The 22,852-nt window shown below is 43.7% G+C and overlaps 1 protein-coding gene across 2 annotated transcripts in view; it reads left to right on the plus strand.

The window, feature by feature from the left end:
• SCD5 (stearoyl-CoA desaturase 5) overlaps positions 1–8,287 on the plus strand; it is a 169,488-nt gene extending 161,201 nt beyond the window's left edge. Inside the window, exons 5-6 of one of the 2 annotated variants that reach the window (XM_045473579.1) lie at positions 5,233–5,282; positions 5,815–5,925. In XM_045473579.1, the coding sequence (XP_045329535.1) occupies positions 5,233–5,282; positions 5,815–5,904 (140 nt within the window). In that variant the 3' untranslated portion in view covers positions 5,905–5,925. Of the gene's footprint in view, positions 1–5,232; positions 5,283–5,814; positions 5,926–8,212 lie in introns of those variants that run through there. The other variant, XM_045473580.1, reaches the window with a different exon arrangement.
• Positions 8,288–22,852: the final 14,565 nt, after the last annotated feature.

The raw sequence follows: 22,852 nt of genomic DNA on the forward strand, positions 1-22,852 counted from the left end.
TTAAATGTGAGACCCCAGGAAGGCAAACCCCTGTCTGTCTTGGGCACAATTGTACCGTAAGCTCCCATTAGAGAGCTTGCCATATAAGCAGGACCTCTAAAATTTTGGTTGAGCTGTCATTGTATATGAACACAGGTAAGCCCTACTTTCACCAACGGTTGAACCAGAAATCCAAACTTACAAAAGTCAAAAAAAAAAAAAAGACAATTCTTTTTTTTTTTTTTTTTTTTTAATTTTTTTTCAACGTTTATTTATTTTTGGGACAGAGAGAGACAGAGCATGAACGGGGGAGGGGCAGAGAGAGAGGGAGACACAGAATCGGAAACAGGCTCCAGGCTCTGAGCCATCAGCCCAGAGCCTGACGCGGGGCTCGAACTCACGGACCGCGAGATCGTGACCTGGCTGAAGTTGGACGCTTAAACGACTGCGCCACCCAGGCGCCCCAAGACAATTCTTAATTTTACAAAAGTATTTGGTACAGATTTCCTTTCATAAGCAGGCTTTGAAAACATGGCTCAACTTTTAAAAGTCTTCACTAACTTAAAACATTTTTTTTCCCATGTTTATTGATTTTTGGGAGTGACAGAGACAGAGCATCAGCAGGGGAGGGGCAGAGAGAGAGAGGGAGACACAGAATCCGAAGCAGGCTCCAGGCTCTGAGCTGTCCGCACAGAGCCCAATGAGGGGCTTGTACTCACAGACCGAGAGATCATGACCTGAGCTGAAGTCGGACACTTAACCGACTGAGCCACCCAGGCGCCCCCTTCACCAACTTTTAAGAAATACATGTGGTGGGAGACACAAGGTGCACCTAAATTTGTGAAGACTGTCCAATCACAGAGCCACTCTGAGATGGTTAGAGTTAGAAAGTTGCACGTCTGCTCTGAGGAGTTGCCCATGAAGCCACAAGAACAAGATCATGTAAGAAGGGAAACAGGCCAAGACGGTGTTAGGGGCTGACCCCTGACTGCATATGGAGAGAGAATCTTTAAAGAGGTGTTGGTAAGCCTTGTCTCAACTGGGTCTTTCTCTTCATTTTGCACTGTAAGTGATTCCACAGAGAGGGCTGCCTTCAAACTAACATCACATCACCAAAGAATGTTTTGCCTTTCTTCTTAATAATCAACAGGAATTTACTTAGTTTCCACCATAGGGAAGGCATAGGATGGAGCACTGTGGGGAGACAGATGGATCTTGTTTCTGGCTCTTAAGAAGGAGACAAGTTCACCTGGAAGGTAAGGAATCAAACCTTCCCCATCTCCCATCCCATTATCCAAGTACAATCACATCACTTGGGCATTTTTTCACAATAATTTTTTTAAATTTTTTAATGTTATTTGAGAGAGAAAGAGCATGTGCAAGAAGTGGGGGAAAGGGGCAGAGGGAGAGAGAGAGAATCTTAAGCAGGCTCCACACTCAGCATGGAGCCCATCGTGGGGCTTGATCCCTGGGATTATAACCTGAGCCTAAATCAAGAGTCAGACATTCAACCAACTGAGTCACCCAGGCGCCCTTCACACAGCTTTTCTAAATGTTGTAGATAAATAAGTGACTTAGTAAGTTCTAAGCCTGCACCTAAGAATTTGGACATATTACATGGGGGGTGGGAGAGGGAGGTGGTCAGTGTTATAGACAAAAGGAGTTACATTCTTTCACTGAATATAGGCCAAGCATCATCAAGCAATTGAATACATTATTTCCCTTTAATAGAAGCCCAAATCAAATGTCTCACTCAGTCAAACTAAGTTAGGAGAGAAACCATCTGTCAGCTTCAGGTTCAGCTCCAGAAGACCTGTTTTGAATACCATTGGCTGAGGCTTGAATCATTAACAAATTATCTTAACTGCTTGTTGCCAAAAGTAATTTGCCCAGCATTGTCCACTCCTCGGAAGCAGAAGTAATGTTTCCTGTGGCTGTGAACGTCTGTGAAATAACATCACGAGATAAATGCCTACAGGCTGCTGGAGAAAGTGAGCTGATAACAGAGGAGGCTTCTGTAGGAAGTGATAAGAAAGACCTTAGGGGCCAAGTGTACAGATGGCCACAGGTCACTCTGCAAAGCACCAAGACCTCCGAAAGATGGGCAGAACTGGGGAATGTGGACTGCGTACACAAATTTATAAGTAATCTGGGAGTGTCACTGGATTCAGATTCTGGTCTTTTCATCAGCTCTGATGTGAGAGCTAAAAAAGTAGAACAGAGTGTGTGTGCATGTGTGTGATATGTGTGCATGAGGACTCTTGATCTCTCTCTCTCCTCTCTTCTCTCCCCTCTCCTCCCCCACCTCTCCTTTCCCTCTCAATCTCTCCTCCTCCTCTTCATTCTTCTTCTCTTCCTCCTACTTCCCCTGTTCCTCCCCCTCCTCCTTCTCTTCCTCCTCCTTCTCCCCCCCTTTCTTCTTCTTTTTCCCTTCTTCCTCTTCTTCCTCTTCTTCTTCTCCTCCTCCTCCTTCTTCTCCCTCTCCTTCTACATCTCCCTGTCCTTTCTCTCTCCTCCCCTCCCTCCCTCCCTTCCTCAACTTCCAGTAAATTACTTGCTCGTTCCTAAGGCCCTTGCTTTTGCAAGAGGAGCTGCTGAGGGGGTGGGGAGTAATCCGGAAGCTCCAGTGACTCTGGGAGGCAGACAGCTGGGAGAAGCACAGCCAGGCAATCTCTTTCCCTGCCTCATGCCTTCTCCAAGGCTGGATTCTCTCTCCCTTAGAGACTTCGTTCCTCCTCTTTGTCTGCCCTTGGATGCTCAGGGGCATTTTATTTGCCCCTCAACCCTGCTCTCTGCTCAGAGAGGCTGTCAGGCATGCATCATATCAGTGAGCTGGCATGGAGAATGAGAAGCACCAGCAGGATGGAGGGAGGAGGGGAGGTCTGGGTATTTATTTCCAGATTCTCTCCCTGCAGACTGGATGCCCCTGAACCGACAGTCATGATCCTGTCTGTGTCCTTGGAGCTAAAAGAGTAATGGTGCCCCTCTCTGACCAACTCTACTCTATTGCTTGTGGTTGTTCAACACTCAACCTGGGCTTTTGGGAGTAACCCATAAGACAGCCGTGGAATGCACCTGTCAGATCTTCTCTCAAGAAAGAACTCGCTGTACCTGAACAAAGTCAGGGTGAACTGATGGCCCTTACACCTCAGAACCTGTTGCTTGGTTGTTTGCTTATCATGCTCTTCCTGAACAACCCTAGCCCATGACTGTGCATGGTTGCCACTATTTCTGCCCAAAAAGAGAGACTCTATTAACTGGCAGGCTCCCAGCCCCCATTGGGCCTGCTACAACTCTGTCAGATCTGAATCGTGCTCTGAGTCTCCTCTGCCCAATTGTACTTTTTCCCTCTTTTCTTTTATAGGTATCAAATCCAGGGGCGCCTGGGTGGCTCAGGTGGTTGAGTGTCCCATTTCGGCTCAGGTCATGATCTCAGGATTTATGGCTTCGAGCCCCGCGTGGGGCTCTATGTTAACGGCTCAGAGCCTGGAGCGTCTTCGGATTCTGTGTCTCCCTCTCTCTCTCTGTCTTTCCCCCACTCACACTCTGTGTGTGTCTCTCTCTCTCTCAAAATAAATACACACAATAATTTTTAAAAATGTTTATAGGTATCCAATCTGCATCAGAGAATGAAGTCTTTCCCTGTTCATTCCTGCTTCCCCCCTTGTTATCCTCCACAGGCATAATCCCTTCAAATCAACTACACCCCTAACTCTTGCCCCAGCATCTGCTTTCCGGGAAATCCAACTAACACAGGCCTATTTAATTTTTTTTTTATGTTTGTTATTTTTGAAAGATAGGACTATAGGGAACAAGCAGTGGTTGTAATAAGTGCAGGTCCCTGGCTTTTCTCAACAGAACTTTAGAAAAATGCATTTAATCTTAATCAATTGGAAGAAAACATCCAAAGTCACTGAAGCAGTGAGACAAAAATAGCATCAGAAAGACTTTAAGTCGGGGCGCCTGCGTGGCTCATTCGGTGAAGCATCTGACTTCAGCTCAGGTCATGATATCGCCGCAGTCTGTGGGTTCGAGCCCTGCATCAGACTCTGTGCTGACAGCTCAGAGCCTGGAGCCTGTTTCCGATTCTGCGTCTCCCTCTCTCTCTGCCCCTCCCCCACTCACACTCTGTCTCTCTCCATCTCTCAAAAATGCATAAATGTTTAAAAAAATTTAAGAAAGGCCCTAAGTCTTTTCATAAACCTTGGAACTTAAACTTGTTACTAACTGGGAACTGGGCTATTTGGCTGTTTCGGGCCAATCTGTGCTGTACAGATTAAGAAGTGGGGGTTTTCGGCAGACAGGATGATTCTGAATTGCCTAGGTTGGGACAGGGGACTTTTGGGAGACATCTTGGTTAGTAATTCCTATACTTGCAGCTCTGTACACATTTTCTAATTCTCTTAAGATAGGATGAGTGCCACAAAATCTCAAAAACAAAATTAACTTCCTTATAAAAAGCAAATGTCATGGAGAACCTGAACATCGAGGCTACATTTTTGACGACTGTTCTAATTTCAAGAATTTCGGCCTCTTGACAAAAATACACTTATGATCACACTGTATCTTTCCTTCGGGATTCAGAAAGTGTGGTCCTATTGTTCACGCAGCATTTTTAGGAGAGGGAAAGAAACAGTGGGAGGGGAAGTATGGCTGTAATATTCTTCCAAATATTCTTCAAGAAACTTCCAAAATGCTAAGATTCATTCCTATCATCTCAGTGACTGGATCTTTTTGTGTAATAAATGAAGCTCAGTAGTTCTCTACCAGTGGCCCTCGCCTCCCAATCCTTAGGTGTGTGGTTATCTCTTCATCTTCTTTTGGGTCCTCCAAGAGCAAGACACCAAAATGGAATTAGGTATATGGGAGGTTGACGGAGAGAAATGCCTGTGAAGATAAAGCGGGGGAGGGAGCAGGAATAATGGGGGAGAAGCTTCCAACCAGGACACAGGTCTGACATCTGTGAAAGGAGAGCAGGAAGGGTTGAGACGAAAGAGCTTCCGACTGCAACATCATTCTGAGAGAATCCAGGTCAGGTCATGGGAAAGTCCCTGAGCCAAAATTGCCCCTCAGAGGGATCTTGTGTCTGGCAGAAATGGCCCAGAGCAAACGTTCCTTCTGCATCCAACTTCCATCCTCTCAATACATTTGTCCAAATCCCCTATAATCGACAGGCCCCCTAAAATGCCAGCATTGGCTCTCTGCAGACCTTTCTTCCTGCGTCCTTGACTGCTTGCTTTCTCTTTCCTCCAGATCCTGGCCTCACGATTAGCCCATTTGCTCCTATTTCTTCAACCCCCCAGGTAAGAAGTAACAGCAGGAGCACAAAACAGTGCAGTGGGGGTTGGTGCGGCTGGCGTGTCAACAAAATGTGTGAACCAGGGATGTTTTGTGACGTGGGCAAGACCACTTACAGAGGACTCGTGGGCTATGCTGAAAGCTTGGCCTTTATCACAGCAGCTAGGTGTGGGCCTCCGAAAGGAATGAATCAGGAGACGACATCCAATGTCATTTAAGGAATTAATCAGGACCTGACAGATTCACATCTCAGTTGTGTGACACTGGGGACAGCAGGGAGTTTCGGGGAGGAGGGACTGGAGCTGAGGCCCGGACAAGCCCTGTTAGCAGATCATGGCAGCGGGCCTGGGAGAGTTGAGAGTGAGGATTGTGAAGCAGAGACCCAGCACCAAGACGGAAGAGTGAAGATGACAGTGGGATGTGAGTATCTCAGAGCCCCGCACCCCAGGCTCGGCGGCTGGCTAGCCCTGCCTCGCTTCCCCTCAGGCAGCTCGTGCTCCACATCTCTCATGGATGACCGTGTGTCCCTCCCTCCAGAATCTGTTCTCTACTGCTTGGGACTCGAAGTCCACTCCACCTCTCCCCGTGCCTGCAGGGTATCGGTCAGATCTCCACAATTCTACCTGATAAACATCTCTACGGAGTCCTGAGCATCCTGTCCTCCATCAGGCTTGCCACTAGCACCCTCTCGTTGGTCTGTCCACCTCCACTCCTGCATCTCCGATTCATCCTTCATGCTGCTCTCAGTCACTTATGTTGTTCCTAGGATCAAAATCTTTCAGTGGCTTTCATCTGCTGCAAGAAGGACACAAACCCTTTATTACTGCATATGAGACCCCACCCCCACCCCTCTTTGCCTGCAGTGTTATCATCTAGCAATACAAACGCCTAATTCCTCAAACACCCCGTTCCTTTCATATACTAGGCGGTCCATCAACAGCATGCCTAGCTTCCTTGCAAATCTAGCCCTCTCCCATTCATTCTTTAAAACCTGCCACACCAGATTCTCTCTGAACTCTTTCTTGTACTGCTGCTTATTTTATTTTATTTTATTTTTCAACGTTTTTTATTTATTTTTGGGACAGAGAGAGACAGAGCATGAACGGGGGAGGGGCAGAGAGAGAGGGAGACACAGAATCGGAAACAGGCTCCAGGCTCGGAGCCATCAGCCCAGAGCCTGACGCGGGGCTCGAACTCCCGGACCGCGAGATCGTGACCTGGCTGAAGTCGGACGCTTAACCGACTGCGCCACCCAGGCGCCCCACTGCTGCTTATTTTAATTTGTATTATAATTACTTCTTCCCAACTATCATGTAAATATCATGAGAGCAGGGATCACGAATATCTTGTTTTTGAACATTCAATCTAAGACTTAGCATAATTCTTGGTACATAATAAATGCTCAATAAATATTTATTGAATGAATAAATACAAATTTTTGTCTCCTCCAGTAGACCATAAAGATTTTTTTTTGTAAGTTCTATGCCCAGTGTGGGACTTGAACTCACAATCCCAAAATCAAAAGTCACTGACCCCCTCTACTGATTGATCCAGCCAGGTACCCCATAGACTACAAGCCTTTTGAGGGCAGGGACTGAATCATATTCATCTCTGCATGCTCCCAAATAATTTTGTTAGTTCAAAGTTGCTGAGCTAGGAAAGCTGATTTACTAATTTCTTACTATATAGGAAACAAAAATATTTTTCCAAGTTCCTTGTTCCATTTAAAAGATGACTTTAGGGAATAACTAAGTTCAGAATAGAGTCAAATGATGGAGTATTACGGATTTTCCCTAAACAAAACAAATGAGAAATTGTCTGTTTTAAAACCCTTACATTAGAAGACAATGGCTTAAGGGAAGAAAATTCTAAAAACTGTCCCGAAAGAAACATTTAAAATTTTATACAGACAGGGTGAGGATTCTCTTATTCCTTGAGTCTTACATTGACATCAGTAGAGAAATGGAGACTATGAATAATATTTAGACCACAATTTTCCTCTTTGCAGAGTTGAAAATCTGGGTAGTGTTCCTGACTCAGACTTTCATTCGGACATCATTTTAAATCCACATACAAAAGTCTCTGGGGGTGACAAATTGTACACAATCTTACTGAACTGTTAGGTGGCACATGATTTAAAACCCAGGTGGTGAACAAAATGATGGTATCATTTTTCCTACACCTCATCGCAAGATGTAAAACATTTCCCCCAATTACCAAGCGATTATTCATTTTAATCAAGGTAAAGCTATAATAAGGTGTGGAACAAAGCCCCCATCACACAGCCATTCTCCGGGAGTTGGGGACTGGCAGGATGAACTCAGGAGACCAGCCTGGTGGTCCAGGTTGCCTTGACAACCGCTCCCATAGAACCAGGCTTCAAAGACAGACTCAAACAAAGCAACAAGGAAGACTAATTGACCATCAGGCTCTACTATCTAAAAATGGGACAGTGATTTGATGACACTGTGTGAACATTTCTAAATGTAAGTGAATATATGGATGGGCATGTGTTTTAAACCTCACTTTTTTCACCGTTGTTTTTTTGTGGAATTCCCCTTCTCTTTTCTCAGTTCCAAAATAAGAAACTGCCTTTTGAAGAGGATAACAACCCCAGTTGAATGACAACCTTGGAAAATCTAACCTAGAAAATAATTATTTCTCATTTAAAACCCAAACTCCCCCCCCACGAAAGCAGGAGGGAGCCAGCCAGAGATAAGAGGCAGAGGAAAGGGAGCTGTGCGAGATTTAATCGCAGCTCTTTAAGAAAATCTCCTTGTGTGTGTGTGGGGGGGGGGGGGGGGAGTGGATGCCTCAACAATCCTGGCGTGCTGCCAAACACTAGAAAATTAGTTCATAGTCCAAACTGTCACAGAAATGCAAGCACAAGAAGGCGACAGTTTACAGCGTCAGCCTCTTTGCCATTTGTTTGCAGAACACAGATATCTCAGCGAGCAGATCCAGATGCAGAAAGAAACCTGTGTACAAATGGTAGAAAATTTGAAAAGGGGACAGAGATGCAACGAACGGCAATAAGGATAAACAGCACGAAAGAACCAAATCTGTTGGAACAGAAGAAACCTTTGAGGCGTTATAATAGAACTACTAAGCCAATTGTGGCCACCCAAATAAGAGAGACCAGAAAAGCAATTACTCCAACCCTGAGGAATAAATACAGAAAATAAGACGCCAGAGAGCACAAACCAAAATAAAGACTTAAATTAACAAAAGTACTCTAAGAAGTCACCTTTCCCTTGTCTTGTTTTCTCCTCGGTATTTTAGATGCCTTTCCCCCGAATGTGCAATTATCTCAGCAGAATGGAATAAGAAATGAAATTGCAGTGCACACACCCACTGCAGTGGATGGGGGCAGACACAGAAATTAAGGGCAGAAGGGCAGTTGCTAAGCACTAGCTTGTCAGTCGCCTCTGTGGCCTGTAATGCAGAAGATTCAACAGGTCCTTGAAACACGGAGCCTAAGAAAAGCACTGTGAATTATTTCCTCTTATATTCTTCAACAACAGCACGATAACAGCAAATCCACAAAAAGTTACACTCCTCTCACTGGGGTGGGGGGGGGCGGGTGGCAAGGGAAGTGGGATGTCCAGAGTAGTCAACCACTTCTGTTGTGTGATTCGACCTGGTGACTTTCTAACGTGGTTTGGGAGGCCAAAGGTGAGTTTGCAGCCCGCAGTCAGGTTGGCGTGGCTGGCTGCCCTCACGGCATCCTCATCACAGCCAGAAGCACTTTCTCTCCAACTGAGTGTGAGGATAGTACATGGTGACAGATTAGAGCTCACAACCTTTGCCGTCTACCAAGGCATGACTACGGTCCAGTCATGTCAGGGAATGATTGATTCCCTTCAAATAGAAATAATTGGGGGTGCCTGGCAGGCTCAGTCGGTCGGGCGCCCGACTTCGGCTCAGGTCATGATCTTGTGGTTTGGGGGTTCAAGTCCTGTGTCAGGCTCTGTCCTACAGCTTGGAGCCCGGAGACTGCTTTGGATTCTGTGTCTCCTCTCTCTCTGCCCCTCCCCTGCTCATACTCTATGTCTATCTCTCTCTCTCAAAAATAAATAAACCTTAAAAAAATTTTTTTAATAAAAATAATTTGAGTTACCTTTTGTTTTTAATTATAAGCAGTACATTAATTCGTTATTGGTGAAGGTATGGAGAAATGAGTGCTCCCTAAATTTTTGGTGATACAAGCTTCCTGGAAGAAAATGAGGTTATGTGTATCGATATTTAAAGGGAAGTACAACTGGCCCATGAACAACATGGGAGTTAGGGCTCCTGACCCCCTGCATGGTTGAAAATCAGCATAGAACTTTTGACTCCCCCAAAACGTGACTACTAATCGCCTACTATGGACTTTGAAACCTTACTGATAACGTAAATAGTCAATTAACACATATTCTGTATGTAAATAAAAAATTAATAAATGTAAATAAGTAAAGTAAGCTAGAGAAAAGAAAATGATATAAGAAAATCATAAGAGAAAATACATCCGCAGTACTGTACTGTATTGGAAAAGATCTGCATATCAATGGATCTGTGCAGTTCAAACTCACGTTAAGGGTCAACTGTAATTAGAGAAGCAGCCGTAACTATAATCTGTCCATTTCTCATCAGCCACTGCCACGTCCCTGGTCTAGGCCTCTCACCTGCTTTTCCAAACTTGAGTCCAGGTTGATGACCCCTGACACTTCAGTCTGTACTCAAGAAACAGTCAGATGACACCACACTTCTTGTCACACCCTCTGATGACTTCTCCTCTTCTTTAAATAAAAACCAAGACCTTACAACAGCCTTACAAGGCCTCCTCCTCCCATTTCCTACCCCCAAATATTTCAGACTTCATCTTTTGCTTCTTTTCTCTTTGTTGGTTCCACTCCAGCTAGATCAGCCTCCGTGCAGTTCCTGAACTCACCAGGCATGCTTCTGCCCCAGGGCCTTTGTACTTGTTCCCTTATCCTGGAAAGCTCGTGCCCTCTCTGTCCTACCTCCACCCCATTTTCATTAACTTCAAATCTTTTCTCAAAAGCCATCCTCTTGGTGAGGCTTGTTTTTTGTTTGTTTGTTTGTTTGTTTGTTTTGGGTTTTTTTGCCCACCCTAACATCTCAATGTTCCCTCACTTCCTATTCTCTTTCCTACTAACTTTTCTCCCCAGCATTTATCAACCTATCACCCTCTGATATGCTGTATAGTTGACAGCTTTTGTTTAAATATCATGTAGAAGAGTGACCCCCCATAACTCTGGGACACCTAGGGAGTAACCAGGCAGCTGATCTCTGAGTTATAGGAACTAATAAAAGAATTTATAAATGCCATTAAAAAATTAATTTGCTTGCTTTTTTAATGACCTCTCCCTGTAGAAAGAGCTATAATTGATATTTATATATGTCGTGACTAATACCTCCGGAAGGGAAAAACAATTAGCCACTATGAAAGATAATCATTCATTAATTTGAGCTCTTCTTGTGTCTTCCTGATGGGGATCATATCCTGGTGTTAGATGGGCTCTGGATCTTTCTGCGAAATATGAGACATAAAAAATGTGAATTCTTATGTGCAAATTAAAACATACTATAACTAGGGTACCTGGGTGTCTCAGTCGGTTAAGTGTCCGACTTAAGCTCAGGTTATGATCTCACGGTTTGTGGGTTCGAGCCCTGCATCAGGCTCCATGCTGACAGCTCGGAGCCTGGAGGCTGCTTTGGATTCTGTGTCTCCTTTCTCTGTTCCTCCCCTGCTTGCTCTCTCTCTCTCTCTCTCTCTCAAAAATAAACATTAAAAAAACAAAATAAATAAAATAAAATCAAACATACTATAACTAATACAGACATCTTCTTAAAATCCTATTTAAAGAATTTAACCATTTGCTTTTCTGGATAACTAAATTGTACAGCTTCAGCCACAGCATTACCCCTATTTTGTTAATTTTGCAGTACTATGACTGATATATTCTTGTTTATAGCTTTCATTAATTGTAAACGTCTCAAACCCAAAGTGTATGTGTGTGTGTGGCGGGGAACGAATCTTCTCTTTCCCTTAGTCTATCTGGCAGTCAGGAACTCAGTACACAAATATTTCCAGATGTGTGCTGATGCTCGGGGTGCAGCACTGGGCGAGCTGCATAAGGACCCCTCCAGCATAATGAAGACAGAGGTTGGTAGAGAGCTGTGAGTGTTATGAAAGCGAGCAGAATGAGCCCTTGGAGTGTGCGACAGAGAGGGTCCCTCGGGTGGAGAGGTCAGGAAACACTTCTCTGAGAAGTGAAATTTAATTCTTGAATTCTCTTGGCAAAGGCAATGGAGAAGGAAGGACTTTTCAGACGGAGGGAAGAGTATGTGCAGAGAAATACTCTAATGGAGCAAAAGGATGAAGTGTTCCAGAAGCAGAAAGAAAACCTGTAAGACTACAAAGGTGGACACGGTTGGAGTCCGGGTGAGGACGATTAGGCTTGATCCTAAGGGTAAATGGAAGGCAGGAGAGTCTCCTATCAGAGGCTGGTTTGATCTGTGTGCCCTGTGGTCAGTCAGTCTCTGCAGCCTTTTGATTTTCTGACCATGTCCTTGCCTAATTGCTGTGCCGTTATGTAAGAACAATTCCAGACTCATTTTCCAGGTCTTTAGGGGAACACATTGAATCCATTTTACTATCTATCATGTTTATTTGTAGGATATGAAATAGATTTTCAATAACACTTAAAGAACCTGCTAAGTAAGTATTTAGGAAAAAAGTTCTATTTCACCTGTAGTATCTATACTCTTCCATGTTCTCCTACCAGACTCCATGCAAGGCAGTATGGGATAGCACTTGGAAGAGTATGGATTCTGGAGCTTGGGCTCAAAGTCCAGCTCAGTCACTTACCTCCTGGGCAGTGAACCTGGGCAGGTCACTTAATTTCTCTGAGCCTTGGTTCCATCATTTGTGAAACAGGAGATAATAATAGGACCTCCTAGGCAGGGTAGCCACATAACTAATTATCCAAACTGTACGTTTGGGAGACAGAAGGGGGTGGTAGCGTAGGCTGATATGTGTAGAGCGCTTAGAATGGTATCCAGCGCATAGTAAGCCTGGCTATTGTCATTACTGAGATGCTTTCATTTATTCCGAAGAAGACGAGAATCGCCAGCTGATTGTAAACATCGACGTGGTTGGAAGGGACAATTGAGAATGTTTAAAACTCCATGAAACGGTGTCAGACTCGAACGTACCGTCACTTGAAGAGGATTATCTTTTCACTGAGAACTAAGCAAAGAAATAATAAATTAATAAATAAATAAATGCAAACTACAGCTGTGCTTAGAAAAACAAATACCTTTAGTGGACAGTATTGGTTAAATGCTAATACAAGTACTTTTTAAAATGGGATTTAAAACCATCTGACTTACAGATCTGGGTGTTAGTCTGTCGGAAGCATCCATCAGGTGTGCATTTCACTTAGTTCTGATTATTAAAATAATAATCACTGGTTATAGAAACCTTGAAAATGAAAAAGAGAAGGAAATGAAAGTCATTCATTCTCCTTCCACTAAAAGTCACCACCACTCACATTTTGCCATGTGCTCTTGCATGCAATATGCCACTTTTCTATATGCTTTCTCTTACGCACACACATGTAGGTAGATAGGCCTATCATCTATGTATGTATGTATGTATGTATCTATCGTCTTTTCAATATTCAGATCATTCTATAAATGCATGTGTATTAGTTTCCTGGGACTGCCAAAACCAAAGTACCACAAACTGGGTGTCTTCAAAAAAAAGAAATTTATTCTCCCAGTTCTGGAGGCTAGAAGCCTGAAATCAAAATATTGGCAGGACCACGCTCCCTTTTGAAGAGCCTGGGAAAAGGTCCTTCCTTGATTCTTCCAGCTTCTGGTGGTGACCAGCGGTCCCTGGCTTCCTAACTTGTGGCAGCATCACTCTGGCCTCTGCCTCTGTCTTCATGTGGCCTCTTGCCCTGTGTGTCTGTGTCTCTGTATGCCCACATGGCCTTTGTGCAAGGACACCAGTCACTGGATTGAAGGCCCAGCTTAGTCCACTATGACCACATCTTAACTAATTCCATCTGCAAATACCTTATTTTCAAACAAAGTCATATTCCGAGGTTTCATATGGACTTGAATATTTGGGGGACACCATTCATCCCCCACACGGCATGTGATGAAGATATATGGCTGTCCCATGTAAGATGCATTATGGTCCCTCATCCTGTGGTAGCCCAAAACAAAATATTTGAGTCTCCTCTTACCAAGTCCAACGTAGTTTCCCTCCATACTTCCCCCTAGGAATGTCTGCTTACTTTCTGGGGTAGGGCAGGATGTTTCTGATATCATCCAGGACCCAGGGAGGGTAATCCAGTCTCCCGAGAATCATGGAGCCTATGGTCTGGATTTAGCCACTTCACAGTGTGAAGTTTGACCTAAGAGTTAGCCACCAGACGGCCCCATTTTGTAAGATCAGTGTTCACACAGCCACTTCCTGAGCACATGCCTGTCTCCTAAGGAACTGCCCGAGCATAGACTCCTGTTTTCATACTTATGGGCCTAGAGTGATCACTGGCACTTGTTCACACAGTACACAACACACTACCAGTCCTACTTCTTTCCACACTCAAGGTGATTTCATTTCATTAAAGACCCTTTGCCTTAACCTGACCATGAGCCTCAGGTTAGGGCCCTCGCAATCTACCCCCAAAAGATTTCTCTAATGTTGAGTTTCAGGGATAAGTTATTGGAGTCCTGTCAGTTTCCCTTCAGAAGACCCCTGGGCTCCTTGGGCAAATGAGAGCACCTCCTTCCTGGAACGATTTGCACTAAGAGGCACTGAGAGAGATACCTGGGCTCAGTCACACAAAACGTACTGTCCTTCCCTCAGGCAACAGCCGCCCGACTGCCTTCTTACATTTCAGAACAAGTTAAGGACTACTAAATAATTCTTCCCATAAAAAGGAAAGTATGTGTCAGGAGGCTGGTGTTCTCCTATAGACCTAGAGGTATCTGGCATAATTTTAGTGTCCCCCCCCCCCAACTACCATCACCATGTGCTGCTTTTGAAAGGTAGCATCACATCATAATTTGCATACCACCCTCTCCCAGAGATATACTATAACTTAGTTAACTGTTCCCATATTCTGATACATTTAAGGTGATTTCCTATCCTTAAATAACTTGGCTAAAAATCCCCATCCTCTTAATAAGTATTTATTATGCATTTACCAGGTATCAGTCAATAGTTTTGGCCCAAAGAGGCCAAAGGTCTTGTTTCTGAGGAGCTCACATTTTTGTGACAGAGAAGAAGACAGGAAACCAGTAAATGTGAAATGTATGCCCTCATAATTACAATGAAGAGAAATAAGGCAGAGCAAGGTGGTGGAGTCACAAGCGTTGCTATTCCAGATGGGATGAGTGGGAGGGGCCTTATCGAAAAGCTGGTTATGATACACGTGCCCATTCTGGTGAACTGGATAGGTTCTTTAAAAAGCACAGCAACATTCACATGAAGGTCTGTCTTTTTTGTTTTTATTGCTTGCTGATTTCCTAACTGCATCACATATGAATATAAATAAATTGGAGATCTTTCCATTAAGTGAGAGCACCACTTACATCAACATGAGTGCAGTTTGCACCCACAAATAATGAATAAACTGGATTTAAAAAGTAATGGCTGCTCAAAAAACTACAATTAGTATTATGTCTAGTTGATGAAATATGGTGAGTGGCCAGATGAAAGGAGACATAGAAAGCTATGAAAAGCGGCCGCCAAACCATGTTCAGTTTTGATACGACTGCATCTATTTGTAACCTATTCTTTTTTCTGAAGCGATTTGACACCCTTTGCCCTTCAATAGTTTTGTCAACAAAATTGGTGCCAAATGAAGACCAGCAGAACTACCCAGACTCTAAAATGACTCTTTCACAACTTATTACAACTTACTTACTAAAAAGACCCACTCTGCCTTCAAAATGCTGTCTTGGATATCAAATACTTAAATGTTTTTGTTACACTAACAACCAAGCTCTTTACCATTTTATACTTTAGTTCGGTCATGCTGCAACATTTTAAGTAACCAGATGTTTAAATGTCCTGCACTTAATTTTATTTTCATTTGTTTTGTTTGTTTGTTGTTTTTGAGAGAGAGAGAGAGAGAGAGAAATTGTGTACAAGCGGGGAGGGGGCAGAGAGAGAGAGGGAGAAAGAGAATTTTAAGCAGGCCCCACACCCAGTGCAGAACTCAATCTCATTACCATGAGATCATGACCTGAGCCGAAACCAAGAGTCGTATGCTTAACTGACTGACCCACCCAGGTGCCTTCCTGCACTTAATTTTTAAAGTGTGTGTGTGTGTGTGTGTTCTGGTTATTGTCTAGTGTCGTGTAACAAATAACCCCAAGACTTCAGGGCTTAAAACAGCTATCATTTTACTGTGCTCACTTCCTGTGTAATAGGAATTTGGGTACGGTTTTGACTGGACAGTTCTTATGCCATTTGGTGCAACGACTACATCATTCGGTAGTATGCACCGAGCCTGTCACTGGGGTGGGTTGGCAGGTCCAGAAGAGCTTCATTCACATGCTTGACTCCTTGGTGGGGAAGACTGCCAGCACAGAGCCAAACACAAGGCTAGAACCCGTGAACTGCAAGATCATGACCTGAGCCAAAACCAAGGGTCAGTCGCTTAACTCAGGCACCCCAACCTATATTATTTTAAATCAAACCTCAAACATATATTAATTCATCCATTAATGCTAAGTTGTAAAGTGACATGATGAACAAATGACAGAACAACTTTTAGAGGGAAAATCTATTCATTTCAAAGGCTTTTCTTTTATTAGTACCAAGTTGTTCTTACCTCTTAGAAGATGCCTTCTTGGGGCGCCTGCGTGGTTCAGTTCATTAAGCATCGACTCTTGATTTGGGCTCAGGTCATTTTCTCACAGTTTCATGAGTTCGAGCCCCGGGACAGGCTCTGCTCTGACCACGCTGAGCCTGCTCAAGATTCTCTCTCTCTGTCTGCCCCTCTCTCCCACTTGCGCTCTCTCTGTCTCTCTCAAAATAAATAAATAAACATTAAAAAAAAAAAAAAAGATGATGACTTCCTTCCAAGAAATCACTAAGTATTTGAACAGCAAAGAGCGTCCACTTTCCTATGTAGCTTCTGATGAGACACGAACTGGACTAGGAGTCAGGAGACCTGGGTTAGTGTCTCAGCCACTGACCAGCTATGTGATAGTGGCTAAGTTGTACTGACTCCTCACTTGCAAGTCAACCTCCATCATTTCCATTCTGTTGTTATTCCCGTTTTACAGATAGGCTTGGGAAGGGTCAGCAACCTGCCCAGGATCAAAGAATGGCACAGGTAGAATCTTACCCAAATCATTTTGAGGCTCCATTTTCTTCTCCATCCGATGGAGTCCCAAATCCAACCTGTTTCACTGAAGAATAATATATTAAATGCTCAACAAAGCTCTCTGAAAAAATTTCGAATTCTAATCACAAAAGCTTTTGAGTCGATAACCCATTTTTATGGCTCAAAAATCCAAACAATATAAAATGGTGAAGAATCTGTCTCACACTCTTATTCCTGTTTATCTTACTCCCCTTCCCATTCTGTACAAGAAACCATCCAATTGTTATGTACTTACGCAAATCAATGAATAACGGGAATAGTGCATTCTTATGTTCCCCTTTCTTCATATGTTCAGTCTCTATGGAAGATAATCCTGTGCCAGCAAATAGACTTTCCTTGTCCTTTTTGGTAGCTGCCTAGTACCTTATGGTGTAGATGTAGCATTGTTTATTTAACAAGTTCCCTATTGATGGACATTAGATTTGTTTCCCAATCTTTTGCTATTGCAGACAACACAAGCACAGAATTTTATTTTTGTGGAAAAACAAAGATACGGAGTTCCTATGTGCTTATATTATAAGAGGAATAGTCAATAGGAAAAACTCTTCGTTCCCTGTTTTGTTCAGTGCTGTCATTCCTTACCCATTTTTGTTATTTAACACAAGACGAATTTTGTCAGGCTTAACTTAAAGAACATTTACCTTCTGGGGCGCCTGGGTGGCTCAGTTGGTTAAGCGTCTGACTCTTGTTTTCAGCTCAGGTCATGATCTCATGGTTTTGTGAGTTCAAAATCATGGGGTGAGATTCACCCCAATTGGGCTCTGTGCTGATGGTGCAGAACCTGCTTGGGATTCTCTCTCTCCCTTTCTCTCTTCCCCTCTTCTGCTCACGCTGTCTCTGTCTCTCTCTAAGTAAATAAATAAACTTAAAAATTAAAAAAAAAAAAAAAAGAACCTATACCCTCTAATGGTGTCTTCTTATCAGGATGACCCGAGGGACCAGAGAATTAGAGCCCCGTGGATATATCACTGTCACTGTCACTTTTTACTAATCTTGTCCTGGGTTTGCTTATTTTTTTTTTTTAATTTTTTTTTCAACATTTATTTATTTTTGGGACAGTTAGAGACAGAGCATGAACGGGGGAGGGGCAGAGAGAGAGGGAGACACAGAATCGGAAACAGGCTCCAGGCTCCGAGCCATCAGCCCAGAGCCCGACGCGGGGCTCGAACTCACGGACCGCGAGATCGTGACCTGGCTGAAGTCGGACGCTTAACCGACTGCGCCACCCAGGCGCCCCTGGGTTTGCTTATTTTAAAACTCTGCCTATACAACTAGATCCTTGTGAACATATTGGTCCAAGATCTTATTAGAAGAACACCTTCTAGAAAAATGTATCTTGGGATATGTGTTTCCTTTATCACAGTCCATACAATTATAAACCTATGCTGGATTGAGAAACGACATAATCCAGAGATGTCCATGATTGCTGACACAATTGAGGGAGGTAGGAAGCAAAATCCAAGGCAAAAGGCAGGTAGCTCATGATTTTAGGAGAACAGCTTCTCCCTATTTTCTTCTCTACTCTGTCCCAGATGAGGAGGAGATTCTAGAACTCCTTTTAAGTAGGTTGACTGTGTTGTGGCCTAAGTGGGTGTTATCAAAAACGTCCCCAGATTTCCTTCACCCCCTTCTCTCTGTCCCTGTGTGAAAGTCTTCACTTTTACTTCTCTTTGTTACTGCCTAAAATTCCACCAATTACAGATTCACTTGGGTTAAAAGCACCTCATTTAAGAGGTAAATATCTTCAGTCATTCATGACTTAAAGTAAATTTACTTACTCAATTACCCTGTCCTGATACCCAGTGTGGGTCAGCCATGTACTGAGGGCTGGAAGGCAGGGATGGGGGGAGGGGGGACGTGGGCAATGAGGTGGGATACTCATGGTAATTTTGGAATGGGGTTGGGAGAGACTAGTGGGAAGGGTGCGGCAGGGGGAAAGACTCTGGGATGCCAGAATTGAAGAACTCTTCTGATCTCATCACTCGAAGGGGAAGAAGTGGAGAAGAGAGGCATGCAGAAGTCTGCTGGCCCCAAAGAGGCATTGTCCTTTCTGTAATCTTTCCCAAGAATAGCCCTGCTTATTGGGACACAATTACCAAGAATGCATCAATTGCTTCCTCAGGATCTTTCCTCTGTATTGTTTATTTGTGTTTACTATTCCAACTGTAAGTTGGAATCTAGAGATGGCGGAACAAGGTACAATCAGAAAGTGACTACTGGTATATGTGGTTGTTTAGTTGGTAATATCCTCACTATCCTATTGGCACTGTGGTTTAGCCACAGAGTATTTTGTTTCATGGTTTGAATTTCAAAATTCTCAAACATATCATTACGCCCACAGCAAGAACATGAAGAAACAACTTAAACTAGAGCAAAGATGTTTTTTAAGGGATGGAGTGAAGGGAAGAAAAGCAATACACACATTTTCAAAGAACAAAGTTAACAATTTCCAACATGATTCAACAGCACAGAATCTCAGCTTCAAGCACATCTCAGTTCCCCATCCTCTCCTTTCCAAAGACTCCCCAAATGGCCTCAAGTCTTTAACAGAAGGTGCCAAGCTGCCCTATAAATGGCAAAGCCGCCTAATGCAACATCTGTGTTTTGACAGATCAACTTCTAGGAATCAGGGGGAGAAACATCTTGTAACACCATGTGCAATGAACCCTTCGTGAGCCTGACAGACATTGAGCAATAATGTGTCCTACTTCCCAAACTTCACCTGTCAGACTTTTTGTTTTTAATTTTGTTTTGTTTTGTTTTGATATCTGCATATATTCTCTGGTCTTCTTTGGGTTTTCACTCCTCTTCTGTGGCTCCTGGCCATAGCAAATACTGTACACAATCCTATCGTCCATTCTCTCCCCACATACCATAAATAGTATTTCTCCAACATCGACTCAATTTCTATTTTATATTTACATTGTACCTCATTCTCATGTCCCTTCTGGAAGACCCCCTGGCTGAGTTGCAGGAGGACAGATGGTGGCAAGTGCTTGTGGAGTATTTTAAGTAGCACTTGGACTCCTGTGGAGAACACGGGCCAAACTTCCAATGGCTTCTGACCAGGACTGCTTGGGTAAACTTGCTAATGGCATTTAACTTTCCTGTGCCTTGGTTTTTTTCTTCTGTAAAATGAAATTCTAAGAAGTATATCACTTAAAAATAGTACTTAACATATAGCAATTTTGCACGTACCATCTCATTTGATCCTAAAATAACCCTGTTAGGGTGGGTATTTCTATCCACAAGCCAATTTGACCAGGTTTGCTGCAAATGTTCCTGATTCCGGGCACGGGTAGGTGCCACAGACACTATTGGTTCCTCTACGCTTTTCCTTCCTTGCCAACAGAATTCTCATCTTCCAGGTGTCCCTCCCTTGGGATAAAAGACCCTCATCTAGCTCAGTGGTAAGCCCTGAACAACCCAAATCAATCGTGACTTTATACTCTTGGCTAACGATTGTTCTTGAGGTGGCATATGACCCAGTTGTAGCTAATGAAACAGGAGATCAGGTCTGCTGGGGGGCTTCTGGGAAAGTCTTCTGGATCTAAGAAAGACACAGGTATGAGACATTCCTTCCAGACCTCAAGCCTGGGGTACAGGCCTAGAACTGTGGAAGCCATCTTGTGACTATGTAGGGAACTAGCCCAGAAGAAAGTCAACAAGTTAGGATAACAGAGGGAAAAGACAGAAGAACAAAAGACTTTGATGATGGAGCCACTGAATTAAGCAAGCCTAGATACACCTACTTTAGGCCTCCATGTTCTGCATGGTATGTTTGAGTATTTTGGCTCCAAAGAGACCACTGAACCTGCACCCATATAAATTTAGTACTCACCTAAGGTCCCAAGCAACCTTGTCTGTGCATTAAAATCACCCTGGGGACAGGTGGCTCAGTTGGTTGAGTGTCCAACTTTGTCTCAGGTCATGATCTCACAGTTTGTGAGGTCGAGCCCCACCTCGGGCTCGCTGCTGTCAGTGCAGAGCCTGCTTTGGATCCTCTGCCCCTCTCTCTCTGCCCCTCCCCCACTTGTATTCTTTCAAAAGTAAACATTTTTTTTTAAAAGAAGTTTAAAAAAAATCACCTGGGGAGATTCAAGACATGCTGGCCTTCACAGAGGTTCTGACACAATTGGTCTAGGCTAGGGTCTGAAATTTGATACTTTTTAAAAGTTTTCCAAGCAATTTTAAAGTGAGCGCCATTGGTCTAAAGACTCCAAAGGACACAGAAGATATATTTTAGGATACTTTTTCCTTCTTACCACTGTCCTGCCTCTCACCCCTCCCTCCCCCATCATGTTCTCAGCATCTCTCAAACAGGGAGATTATGCATCCTAGCTTGGCTGGGACAATCCTAGTTTATAACTGTTGCCATAATATAATTATCAGTTGCAAGCCCCCTTACCTTAAGAAATATCCTAATTTGCATGATTGGTCCCCTTACTTAAAAGGACTGTTGGAGCTAGTTTAATCAAGACTCTTAACACCTTTTCCCTATTTTGGATAAGTGCATGCCTATTCCAGGGTTGATAGGAGGCTTAAGTTTGCAAAGAACTCCATTGGCTTGCTGAAGTTTATAATAAGTGCTTCAGTCCCAACCCTGGAGGCTTTCAATTTCAGGTGGAAGACTGAAGGTTGCAAGAGAATCTCAGATGTCTTGTAGAAAGTTAAGTATTTCCCGAATTATTTTTAGGTGCTAAGCTATTTGTGTGCATGTAGTCCCATCTGAAGGAAGGGGAATGATCTAAATGATTTCCCTAGCTTCCCCCAAACCCCAGGATGTTCTGATAATGCACATTCTGCTGTAGCCCTTCAGAATTGGAAGAGGAAATTACACTATGAGAGCTGCTGAAGCAGAAGAAATCTCTTAATTTAAGATGCTGGAATGATATTCAAAGTGGAGAGCTGAAGCATGGAGCAAAGCAAGTTGAGAGGTAGGAAAAGCAAAACCAAGGGAAAGATACTGAGTTGTTTTGCTATGACCTAATGAAGTTTTCAAACCTTGTGCAGGATTAGCTAAGGCACTTTGGAAATCGTGCAAATAGATTAGATGTGGGCATCAGAGGGGGTCAGCCCTGTCTACCAGGGCAGCCAAATGGAGTCCAAATTTCACAGAGATCTGCCAAATCTTTGGGGGTGGGAAACAAACAGGATTTGGAGGATTGCTAGTTGGGCTCCAGGAAGTTATAATAAAAACTTGTAAACAAGAAGGGGCCATCAGAGCTACCCTCATTCTCTCAGGGAATACCTTAGATGTTTAGAAAGATCTAGATCACTCTGTGGGAGGGCAAAGCTAAAGGGCCTGAGGACTCACTAGAAACACTGGTCAGTTTTTAAAGAAAAGGAATTCTTTAGAATAAGATAATGAAAGGTGCCATGTAAACTCCTGGGCTCTCTGACACAAGTCAAGAAGGAATTAGAAACTGGAAGAGCAAGTTTCTTGCTGTTGCCCCAGAAGCAAGCGATCTCTCCTCTACCTCTAGGAGAGAAGCAGGGTCAACTTTAAGAATTGTTTCCATTATATACTGCTGTGTAACAAACTATCTCAAAACATAGGGGCTTAAAACAAGAACCTTTTCTTAGGTCAAGATTAGGCTGGAACACTTTGCCTTTGCTCCATGCAGCATCTTCTAGGACAGCGTGGCTGACTGTGGATCTATTTTCAAGCTGGCCCACTCCCAGAGCTCGCAGGTTGGGGCTGGCTGTCGGCTGAGAACTCAGCTGGGCCTAGAAGCCAGGGGCCTTGATTCTTTTCCACATGAACCTGTGGCTCCAAGTGGCTGTTTAGGAACCCTCACAGCATGGAGGCTGGGATCCAAGAGGGACAAATGAAGCTGACAGTCTTGGGGCACTTGGCTGGCTCAGTCAGTGGAGCGTGTGACTCCTGATCTTGGGGTTGTGAGTTTGAGCCCCACGTTGGGTGTGGAGATTACTTAAAAAAAAAAGAGAAGTTAACAGTCTTATTAAAGGCAAGTGTCTGAATGGGACAGCATCACTTTTGTTGTATTCTGTTGATCAAAGCAGTCACAGGCCCAGCCCATATGCAGAGGGGCGAAGAAATAGGTCCCACCTCTCAGTGATGAAAGTGACGAAGACCTTGCCGCCATCTTTAATACACTTCATGAGCCCTGGAAAAGGTCAGCCCTAACATG

The sequence above is a fragment of the Leopardus geoffroyi genome, chromosome B1 (assembly GCF_018350155.1).
Source record: "Leopardus geoffroyi isolate Oge1 chromosome B1, O.geoffroyi_Oge1_pat1.0, whole genome shotgun sequence".
NCBI classification, from domain to species: Eukaryota; Metazoa; Chordata; class Mammalia; order Carnivora; family Felidae; genus Leopardus; species Leopardus geoffroyi.